This window comes from Eptesicus fuscus, chromosome 14 (assembly GCF_027574615.1).
Source record: "Eptesicus fuscus isolate TK198812 chromosome 14, DD_ASM_mEF_20220401, whole genome shotgun sequence".
In the NCBI taxonomy this organism is placed as follows: domain Eukaryota; kingdom Metazoa; phylum Chordata; class Mammalia; order Chiroptera; family Vespertilionidae; genus Eptesicus; species Eptesicus fuscus.
Genome location: NC_072486.1, coordinates 33918119 through 33930306, shown reverse-complemented (window position 1 = coordinate 33930306; position 12188 = coordinate 33918119). Strand labels below are relative to the sequence as shown.

The 12188-nt window shown below is 41.5% G+C and overlaps 1 protein-coding gene across 8 annotated transcripts in view; it reads right to left on the bottom strand.

Annotated features, from left to right (window-relative positions):
* Window positions 1-10834, bottom strand: part of SEMA3E (semaphorin 3E) — a 229719-nt gene extending 218885 nt beyond the window's left edge. For 3 of the 8 annotated variants that reach the window (XR_008558069.1, XM_054725977.1, XM_054725978.1), the window contains exon 1: window positions 10190-10833. Coding sequence is in view for 6 of the 8 variants with exons in the window: in XM_054725977.1 (XP_054581952.1) it covers window positions 10190-10304 (115 nt within the window). In the remaining 2 variants the exon portion in view is untranslated. Of the gene's footprint in view, window positions 1-334; window positions 405-10189 lie in introns of all 8 variants that reach the window. The other 5 variants (XM_054725974.1, XM_054725976.1, XM_028157988.2 and 2 more) reach the window with 5 other exon arrangements.
* Between the last annotated feature and the right edge of the window lie 1354 nt (window positions 10835-12188).

Genomic DNA, 12188 nt, shown 5'->3' with positions numbered 1-12188 from the left:
TTTACATAAATAATATTCCAGTTAACTCAGTATAGCCGTAGAATGGATGGCAGACACTGTTCCCTCCTGTTCAGTACCCCAATTCCTTCCCTCTTTCATTCCCTACAGTTCCATGGTGCCTGGGAGCACCAGCTTCGCGCTAGAGACATAGGCCAGACAAAGAGGACAAGAGCCAGGGAGCTAGTCAGCTATTCATTTTAGCACTTCATTTCCGAAGTCATGACCTTCAACAAATTTTGAATGACTAATGAGTGCAATTACAGTTTAAACATCACATGTTCTATTCATTGAATTAGACAACAAAAAAATAAAATATTGAAGGACCAATAAATACCTATCATTCACTGACAACATGTTTTCTTTCCTCTTCTGGTTTAAGATGAGGTAGAAAAAAATATATCTATCTGGAAAAGAAAGTCAGGGAGGAGAAAAAGAGAGGAAGAAGGGTGGTGACAACACAGGTAGGTAATCAAAGAATGAGGCAATAAGAAAAAAAGGAAGGGGGTGTGGTCATCAGCCAGGAACAAGAAGTGCATCAAAAAGTAGGTTTAGATCAGGGTTGGTGGTAGGTGCTAAATGGATGGAGCTTAGAGGCTTTTTAAAAGGGCAGTGAAAATGCTCTGTATGATACCATCAAGATGGGTACATGTCATTATATATTTGTCCGAATCTATGGAGTGTACAACACCGAGACTAAACCCTAAGATAAACTATGGACCGTGGGTGATTAAGATATATCAATGTCGGTTCCTCCATTGTAACGAATGTATCACTTTGGTGGGGGCCGCTGATAATGGGAAGGCTATGCATGTGTGAGGGCAGGGGAATTTGGGAAATCTTTGTTTCTTCCTCTTAATGTTGCTGTGAACCTAAAACTTCTAGAAAAATAAAAGTCTTGAAAAACTGGGGAGCAGGGGGAGTAGATTTAAAAGCAACCACAACAAAAGAACACTGATTACAGCTGGGAGAATATGGCTGGTGTGTTGGGAGGATGTCTGGAGGCCCCTGCTGCTTCACTACAATGGAGCACTGAGGAGCATGATGGTGAATAGGCGAGAGAGCCCTAGCCTTTCTCCTAATGCATGTTTTACCAAAGGAGCCATAAATAGTTGTTTGGGATTCCTTCGTTTCCTTGGTACTCCTCACCCCATCCCATCAGATTTCCCTTTAAAGACACTGCTCCAAATCATTTGTTTTAGTCATATACCCACTTAATAGCATGGACTGAACATCTACTAAGTGTCAGGAACTGTACCCTGTACCAGTCATCTTACCTGTTTGTCTAGGTAGCGCAGAAAGCGTTCTTTCACTTTCAAAGCAAACACCACATGCTGGGTCAGTAGCTGTTTATAGGCCTCTGTTTAGTTTAACTTTTTACAGTGTGCTCTGGCCTTAGTAATATTAGTTCTTTTGTGCTTCACAAAGCTGGGTCTACAATTACCTTTGTTAGTAACTTGTTTACTTTGTGATTTTGGTCTGCTGTCTCCAAGGTTCCATCCAGTTCTACCTCTCCTTAAATTATCAACAAAATTCTACAGTAACTTAACAGCCATGAGAGATGCCAACATCCCTTGTTCTTTCTAGTTAGCTATTCCATTAGGAGCTGGATTTCATAAAAGAAAAATCTTTGCTTTCAAGTAAAAAAACAACAACTGATGATTAATGATCTTCCCTTGTTTTAAGTTGTTATTTAATAATTAACTCCTGATTGCTTTCTAACTAAAAAAGGAAAGCAAAGTAGGGCAATTCTCTCTGAACCTCTTCTGATTCATTGAGTATCTTAAGAAAAGTTTCCGAAGGGTTAAGTTTTTGCCACAGTAATTTGCATTATCTCATTTAATCCTTCCAGAGTGCTGCAAGTTATATATTACCACATTTTAAAGATGAGAACATTATACTCAGGAAAGAGAAGTAACTTGCTCAGGTCATATAGCCAGAAGCAAGATTCACATTAGATATGTCTCATCCAAAGTCTAGAGTTTTTAGGCATTGAAATTAGAATGTGAGAGTGTTTTGTACATAATACCTGGACCTAAACTAGTTTTCTACATGCACTTTGCCAAGGCTATGAGCTAAATCTTTGAGCAGAGAACAGTGATAGCTGAGAGTTTAGCTACCAGGAATAGAAATGGAAATACATTTCCAAATCTCAGAAATCAGGCAAATAATGGATTTCTCTCTCTTTCCCCTATATTAATAGTGGAGAGAAGATTACCAGGAAATGGGGCCACTTGGTGGGAATCTCTGATACTAGCCATTAGAACTAAGGCAGCTGAAAACTTGGGACACAAATTGCCTTGGCCACCACCATGGTCCTATGAAATCAAGCTATGAATTCCACGGACATTTTGGTTCTTGAAATCATCACATTCTTTGACAGAAAATGTCCTCTCAATATCAGAGACTTGTCACACTTGGTTCAAATGTGGTATTAACATATCCTTTTCATTCATAGTCCAGAAAATCCAGCCTATAAAATATCCAGTCACATCACTATCAACCTTATCCAGAGAATTAAAAATAGTGATTTTATAGTTTATCTTATACTTCAAATGTTATTTAAAACCATACTGTGAAAAAAAATCATCATTAAAATAATCATCACCCTTTGTATAACTTATATAATATTCCAAAGTGTCAGGTGTTATACTAAAGGCTACTAGCAACTTTTGGCCCTATCTATTGAAACCAAGAAGATAATCTTAATCTTCACTATGCACCTTTTGGGAAATGTTTAAGTGGTATAATTTCAGTTATGTTTTATTTTATGTCTTTAACACTGCAGTGGCTATGTATGATGGGGCATGCATGCATGCAAAGTGCCATTTCTGGATTCCTGCAGACTAAATTCCTCTACTAAACCACAATCTAGTTTTACACACAAAGATGAAGGAGTAAGTCTCTGCATGCTCTCCCACTAAGAACTCCCAATGATGACTCCAGTAGATAGTTTTGATGAAATAAAACTGGCTCAGCTGATGGTTAACAATCATTCTCACCAGCAATGACCAATTTGATGTTTGGAGCCTTATTAGGTGGTCATAGAACTGAGGCCACCGAGTGATCTCATCCCATACAGAAAGAGAGGCCCTCCCCATGAAGTGCTCTTAGGCTAAGTAACAAAGCCAACAAGGACAGCAAAATAATAATATGGCAGCACAAATTTTTGACAGAATATTTCATTGTGACAACATGATTGCTGCATATATTGATTAGTCAAAGAAGTATTGGTTCTTTATTATATACTAGAGGCCTGATTGGTTTTTTATTATATACTAGAGGCTGCTGCTGTGGCCAGGGGCCCCACCCACTGTGGCTTTGTCTGGAAGAAAGGACGTCTGGAAGGACATCCAGTCTAATTAGCATATTACACTTTTATTATTATAGATGGGACACTGTCCTCAAAAAATTTTAAGAAATGATTTTATACTAAATTATTTTTAGTCCAGAATTGGCCCAGTTCATTTATAAATTCCACTTACTGCTTTTCTTCACTCTGACCTCCCCTCGCCCTGTTTCTATGCTAAAGGATAATTGTTTTCCCAATGTAATACGCAACATTCAAATAAGAACTAAATATATCATAAAGCCATTCAGGGGCTTTTGTATATCCAGATATACTTCTGTGATGCACAGGCAATATTTTTCTGTAACAAATATCTACACTAATAAAAGAGAAACATGCAAATTTACCATACCTCCGCTATGCCCACAAGCCACGCTCACCAGCCAATCAGGAGTGAGTATGCAAATTAACCCAACCAAGATGGCGGCGGCCACAGAGTTGGAGCAAGCAGGAGGCTTGGGTTGCCCCGGCGATGGAGGAAGCCAAGCTTCCCACCTGCCCTGGCTGGCCCTGGACTCCACTCAAGGCTATAAAGTTTCAATTATATAAGATAAATAAATCCCAGATACTTGCTTCCAGCTGGCCTGGCCTCCACTCAAGGAGGCACTGAAAAAAAAAAAAAAGAAAAAAAGGAGGGGCTGGGAGTCTGGGTTGCCGGGGGGTGATCAGGCTGGTGGGGGGTAGGGTGGTTGGGGGTAAGAAGACCAGCAGGGGAGCCAGTTGGGGGTGAGCAGGCTGTCAGTGGGGGTCAGTGGGAGGTGATCAGGACAGCAGGGGAGAGCAGTTTGGAATAAGCAGGCCAGCAGGGTGGCAGTTGGGGGCGAGCAGGCCAGTGGAGAGGGAATGTGGGGACAAGCAGGCCAGCAGTGGAGGGCAGTTGGGTGAGACCAGGCCTGCAAGGCAGGACAGTTCGGGGGGGGGGGGGGGAGACCCAGACCTGCAGGGGAGGGCAGTTAGGGGGGACCAGGCCTCCAGGGGAGGGCAGTTGTGGGCAATCAGGCCTGCATGGGAGGGCAGTTAGGGGTGACCAGGCCAGCAGAGGAGGGCAGTTGGGGGAGACCAGACCAGCAGGGGAGGGCAGTTTGGGGGGACCAGGCCTGCATGGGAGGACAGTTAGGGGTGACCAGGCCAGCAGAGGAGGGCAGTTGGGGGAGACCAGACCAGCAGGGGAGGGCAGTTTGGGGGGACCAGGCCTGCAGGGGAGGGCAGTTGGGGGGGACCAGGCCTGCAGGGGAGGACAGTTGTGGGGGACCAGGCCTGCAGGAGAGGACAGTTAGGGGCAATTGGGCCAGCAGGAGAGCAGTTAGGTGTCGATCAGGCTGGCAGGGAAGTGGTTAGGGGCAATCAGGCAGGCAGGCAGGCGATCGGTTGGGAGCCAGCAGTCCTGTATTGTGAGAGGGATGTCTGACATCCCTCAAGAGGTCCCAAATTGGAGAGGGTGCAGGCTGGGCTGAGGGACACACACACCCTCCCCCCCCCCCCGGTGCACAAATTTCATGCACCGGGCCTCTAGTAAAAATATAAAGAATAGCACTATCTAAATTCTTACATAGATTTCTTCTATAGAATGTATATTCTGTGTAAACCAAACTCAACAAAACATATTGTAATTTCTTTCATCTTATCCATTGGCTTAAAAAACAAAACAAAACAAAACAAAACAAAAAGCTGTTTTCTAATAAATACACTACTTAATTCTCACTGATTTTCCCTAATGGAGATCTGGGCATGAAAGTTTATATTTACTCCTGGGTCCTACTTTAACTACTTTCTTTATGAATCATGCCTTATGATCAGTTTTTATTTATTAACCACACAGAGATGTGTGACTAATGTCACTATTGATACTACCTCCTTATTGGCTGAAGAAACAAAGCTGTGAGCCGGGTCAGGAAAAACTGGCTCAGTCACTGCCTCTTTTTTATTTGCCCTAGATATAAAATGCCACAGCCTTCAGGATGATCATTCAAAACACACACACACACACACACACACACACACACACATATATATATAGTCCTCTTCTGAAATTATATCTCAATTTTTCCATATAAATAAAAAATTCTAAAACATATGGTATAAAGTGAATATGTATAATAAATGAATATATGCACACTTTTAAGTATATATATTTTTATTGATTTCAGAGAGCACACACCCCACTGGGGATTGAGCCTAAACCTGGGCATGTACCCTAACCAGGAATCATACTGTCATCTCCTGATTCATAGGTTTACAATTAACCACTGAGCCACACCAGCCAGGCTATGCACACTTTTATAGTAAAAAAATATTGGCTGTGAATCTTGTAAAAATGCACAGGTGATATAATCATCTTCTAAATTATAACTAGAGGTCAAAGGGATGGAATTTGGAGTGAATGCAATCTATCAAGAGAAACCAAACATTTTATGCTCATTAGAACCAATTTCTGTCTTCTATATTAGCATTATCTTTGCACTTATTTTTATTGATTTTTTTAAGAGAGAGAGGAAAGGAGAGGGAGAGAGAGACAGAAACATCTATGAGAAATATCTATCACCAATAGGCTGTCTCCTGTATGCCCTCTACTGGGGATCAACCCCACATACCAGGCATGTGCCCTGACTGAGAATCCAACCAGCGACCTCTTGGTGCATAGGATGAGGCTGAACCAACTGAGCCACACCGGATATATTGATATCCAAACTCATGCCATTCCCAAAGGTTTCCTCTGTCGGACACACTTCTTTTCAACCTTCTCAGTTTATAGTAGTCTTCGGGAAATATTAATAATGCAATTTTTAGATTATAAATTACTTTCACAGATATTGTTGCTCTATTTAATTCTCTCAGAAACCCAGTAAGATATACAGGGAAAGCATCATCACTACCCCTGTTTCCAATTTAAGGAAGCTGAAGCACAATTACCATTAGTATAAGTGGAAGGACTTGAGCTAGAGTAGAGATCTCTGACTTCAAATTCTGAGCTTTCTGAACCACGAGAAATCTGTATTAATTGCTTATAATATCCACATACACTAACACTCTCTATCGCACTTTTGATATGTATGGATATATATTCGATGCTCAAATCTACATTTATAATGGCTGTATATTTCAGGAATGATCTCCTGCCATATCCATGCCTTTATTTAGCTATCTTCTCATTGAACATCCTGGGAGAACATCCTCTGCTTAAGCAGCCATTCTCCCTTGGCTTCTGTGATTGTGTCGTTCCTTATTGGGGCTTTGAACACCCACCCCATCTGCCAAGCTCCCTTGATTGAATTTCTGGGGCTTTCCATGTGCATTGGGATTTCTTCTATGACATGCGGCTCTGCTCCTTTGTTGTTTTCTTCTTTGAGCTCCATTATCAGGAAGGTTATTTTTGTCTTCCCTGTAACCTCATTAATGCAGGATGGTGAAAGATAAGGAGAGAGCAGACATCAACAGAGGGAAGTGGCTGAGTCTACCAGGACTCTTCTCTCTTTATTCCCTCTTTCCTTCATTTTTGTCATGAGGATCATACCTATTTTTCAAGGAAATTCTTGGGGCAGAATAGTATAAATATGTATTAATTACATCAATATTAGCCTCTTTAGGGTATTTGCTATAAAGATGGCTATCATGTTTAAATATTCATAAATTTTTAAATACTTGCTGTTAATCTCACTCAGATCTTTCCTGAAAATTCTTACAGAGCAGGACAAAAAATCCTGCCATGTTAATCCTTGCTATGTCTTTATTTGTTAGCTCCATTTACCTTGTACCTATAAAATACATTAAAATATGTATGGCCCTCTCCAATTTGGCTCAGTGGTTAGAGTATGGGCCTGCAGACTGAAGGGTCCCAGATTTGATTCTGGTCAAGGGCACATGCCCAGGTTGTGGGTTGGATCCTCAGCGTGGGGCATGCAGGAGGCAGCCAATCAATGATTCTGTCTCATCATTGATGTTTCTATCTCTCCCTCTCCCTTCCTCTCTGAAATCAATAAAAAAATATTTTTAAAAGATATATGCAATGCCCCAACAGAGTAAATATTTCATCTTTTTACCCACTAGCCTTGCCCTATTTTAGCACATTTACTGAAGATTTGAGTAGAGGGTATATGCAGTAAGAAGAGGGAGGAATTTAACTTCATCACACTGTGGGCAGAGGGCAGTGGGAAGTAAGGTAGAAGATGCTTCATATCTGATACCAACTTTCTGCCCTGTCTCCCCCATTCTTTGCCTTTTCCCCGCTTTTAGTCCTAATTGTCTCTTCTCAAGCTCTGTTTAAGAACATGCCACTTTCAAAGATAGAGATGGGTAGAGAAGAGAGAAAAAGAATTCTTGGGCTTTTTTTTCCCTGAATATATTTTTATATAATTTAACTCAAGCTTTGTATATGACTCTTTGGGAAGAGACACTAGGCTTGTGGTTTCAAAAATCATCTTGACAATGAAGGATACAAGAAAAATGCTTGTCCTTCTCGCCTATGGCATAGACCACAGCTACGAAGTGAATCCTTAGATTAACCCTGTAGGCCACCCCCAGGCAGGTGGCTCAGGCAGCAGTGCAGAGGTGCTACTACGTTCCTTTTACCTGGTGTCTCTTATGTTGAAGGACCATGCACCTGCTTATAATATTAACCACCTAATCATCAACTACTGAAATGTTCCCATTTTTATATCATTTAAGATAGCAAAAGATTATACTATGAGCAACCCTCCCCGTAGCCTTCAGATACTTCTAAACGGCCATTGAACTCCGGAGTGTAGACAGGTAAATGCCCTCTTCATACTTCACTGATGGGACGGCACCTTCCTGCTCATTGGCTCTCCTCTCACAGAAGCACCTGTGGCGCAGCAGGCATTTGCTGCTGCATCTACAGTGTGATCTCGCAGCTGCCTTTGCTAACTAAACTGCACAGGTGAGAACAATTCTATTTTCAGGCAACCTTCTTCTGTCTTTGTATGAAAGCACAATATTGCACATATTCGGCTAGTGTCAGTAAAGCCAGAGGGAAATCTTGTAGTTTTCAGTCTAGTGTACACATAGATACTAGCAGTTCTGCTCCCACACCATTTAAGATGACTCATAAAGTAAGTTACAGTTGTTCCTTTGATTAGGAGAGATTTAGTGAAGGTGCGCCTAATAACTACATTACGCACAGCATTTCATTGCATTAGCGAGTTTTGGTATTCTCTGACCAAATTATTATCCCTCTAATGAACTATTATAATGAGATTTATTTGAAAACATATTGATATCTATCAAAAAAAATAAGAACCCTAATAATGAAGTTAATTCCAGGCATAGCAGAAATGGTAGCTTGCCAAAACTGACAGCTTATCCACTTGTTTACATAAGGAAAATAATCCATTTATTATGCTTTTTTTTCTGACATCCTTACTTGTTCGTATTCCATCACATCACATTTCTACACATGGCTATATTTGATCATTACTTCTTAGAAATATGCATTTTTGATATACACCATGGCACATCTTCCCAAATCAAATGATGTATACTAGTGCTAAACACTATATTTTAAATAGTTTACAAATTTAGTGTCAATGTGTCTCTTAAATTCATATTACCTACTGGAGAGTGTTATAGGAAATTTATTTAAACTAAAAACAAATTCCATAGATTTTAGCTATTCTAAAAATGAGAAATTTCTATAGTCAAAATTAAAATACAAAAAGATCAATCATGCCATTTAAAACTGAGAGAGGCCTTCCTTTTTTTTTTTTTTTTCTCCTACTGATAAACATTACACCTTTATTTTAAAAGTACAGGCTTCTGTTCTTCCTACGAGGTGGGGGGAGGGGGAGGGGGAGGGGGGGACAGGCAATTTGAAAGCTTACACAATTGAAAAATGGTTCTTATGTAATTCTTCTGTTGCATCTGTTATCTGTCTCAATGGTTGGTAATAATAAATACTTATTTTCTGAAAATGTATTCCAAATTTCTTTTAAGTCAGCAAAGTCACTTTCTCAGAGTGTGGGTTTTGTTTGTTGCTGATTTGTTTGTTTCTTTACAGGAGGAATCACCAAACCTATTCATGATTGGCTTTTACTGATCCTGATGCAAGAGCTATATCTTTTGATCATTTATTTATGACTAAAAGCTGCTTTAAAAAGACATAGTTGCACAATCAAATATTTAAGCACTCTGATAGATCAGCAGGTAAGCAATATGAACTTACATTAAAAAGAATAGATACTAATGAACAGTCCCCAGCATTTTCACCAGTGGATATCAGTTTACAAGAATTGCAAATAAACTCTGGATTTATTTTTTTTTATTTTTTGCCACACACACACAAATATTCTAATAACTAATTCAACAAGAAAGCTAATTTATTTCAGTTGCTAGTCATTTTAATCACAGCGCTTTGCTATCCTGAGTAAGAAATCATTCTGCTTCTCAGGAATTTTCTCCTCCTCTCCTCCCCATTATGGACACCACCAAACAACAAAACCAGCTGCACCTCTATTTCCAAAGCCCTTCCCCTCCTGGTTCCCCAGAAATTGGTATTCAGATACCAACTGATAACTCGGTGGACTCAGCCCCATCCAGGCTCTTCACAACCTGATTCCTACCCGCTTCTGTTGTGTCTGCTGGTGAGTGAAGTTCCCACTAATAAAACCTAATATTTACAAGGGCAAAAATAACATCTGTAAGTTGGCACGCGATTTTGCACTACCTTCGGTTCGGCTCTGCTCAGTGTGGCACACTCATTACCGGTGCTCAGAATCCTAAGTCAGTTTGGCCATCATCGTTCAGGTGCATGTGAAAGGTCTGGGAAGACCAGAGATCTACTGACTTTAATTTCATTCCTTTTAATCGGAGGGATCTGAAAAGGTGACCTACCTTTATGTGTCAGGCGTAAGCGGGGCTGAGTGGTGTCCGCCGTGTGACCTCCTGTCCAGAGCTCCAGGAGGTAGCCCCACAGGAGCCAGGTGAGCCGGTGCCCGGGCGATGCCATGCTGCCGCCCGCCCTGCAAGCCCTGCGATCCTCGCGGGAAGGCGGTCTGAGTTTGACTCAGGACTCCCCTCCGGGGGCGGCGTGGGAGGGAGAGGCTTTGTCAGACACCGCACGCCTTGTCATCAGAAAGCACAGCTCCCAAGTGCCATTTGTCAGGCGGTGTTCGGATCTGTCAAGCCTTCCTTCCCTCCGGACAGTTGTTTATAAGCCCGGAGCAAGGGGACATTCCGAGGAGCGAGTCTTCAGAGCCATGTCCTGCCCTCGCCCCGGGAGCGGGAGCGACGCGGCAGATCCAGAAAGAAAACTGCCTTCTGTGGCCACTTCTGCCCGCGGTGGGTTCAGCCAGGAGCCCCCAGCGCGCGCACCGCCTTCCTCCGGGGAGCTCTCCTCCCCGGGCTCCCTGAAGCCTCTCCAAGTCCGCCTCTTGCACCGACTTGCCAGGCAGCTAGTTTTCATTCACCTTTCACCCTGCTAATTAAAAACAAGACGCGCCATTCCCGCTAGGAGTTGCCGACCCACCCTGCAGGGATGCGGAGCTGTCAGCGAGCTGTGTGTGCGGGGAAAGTTCAGGCAGGGTGGAGCGGACTCGCCGCTTCTAGGAAGTGTGTCTGCTGCACGTGCCCTGCTCCCACCCGCCCTCCCAGTTCCCCGCGTCACTCCTCGGCCAGGAGGCAAGTCCCCCCGGTGATGGGGAAGGGGGATCGGGAGGGAGAGTGGCAGAGAGCAGGCGGGTGATTTCAGAATAGGGAACAGAAGAGGATGGTGTGTCAGGGAGGGCTTTTAAATGCCCAGTCACCAAGAGTGACCCTTGAATAAGTACACATTCACTTTAAGTCCTCAGTTTGTCACCATCTAGTACCGAAATTGATTTTTTAGAGTTTCCACTGAATTTTTTTTTTTTACATGTATGGCTTTTTATATTGATGACATCTTACAAATGTTACTTTCAACTCTTATAAGGGAGGTGTGTTTCAAGACCCTGAAAAAAAATGTTCTCTCTCATAGATGTGCTGGAACTAATTATTTTGCTGAGGCAAATTCTTCAGATCAATTCGAAGCAAATCATAAATTTTATCTCGAATTTAAGAAGAATTCAAGTTTCAAGTACTTTGCTCCTAGATAAGGTAACTATGGTAAAGTTGAGATTCTCTACCCAACAGACCCCCAAAAAGCAGGTATCGGGAAACTCAGGATGTGACATACCTTAGGGTTCAACTGCTATGCACTTTCAGAGTTTATTTTCCTAGACACTACTTTGTGTAAATAAGCTTAACACAATGGGTCAACTTTACAATCTACTTTCAATCAATCTCAAAAACAAAACCAAACACTCTGTAGCCGTTGGCATGGAAATGAATAGGATTATTTTGAGATACCAATAAACTTAAATAGATATTTGATTTGAGAGTTGAGAGTTAAATGATAAACAAATTTCAACTATGATTAGATTTTTTTCTTCTGCGTTTTAAATGATAACGATTAAGGAAACTTCTTTGAGAGGTATGTTTAGTGTTTTTTTTTTTAAATCATGTAACTATTACAAAAAGATAATGCAAGGTTACCCTGACATTTTGCATTCTACCCATTTTCTTAAGCATGATATAGTCATTTACAAGCAGAGTATATTTAGCAAAATGTAAATGTCACTGGGTATTATAAATAATTAGATTTCTAAGGTCTACAAAAGATTACAAGCTCTAAACATTATTTAACAGGAAAGCGACCATGAAGTATTTAGAGACTTTTAACCTGGGGTGGTCTCTGGAGGCACTTGCATATTTTAAAAGCCAGTCAGATGAGCTACAGAGCTAAAGGTTGTCGTAAATGTGATATACCGTACCTTCGGAATCCTCTTTCATTTTCTTCCAGAATTGAAGTAACCAG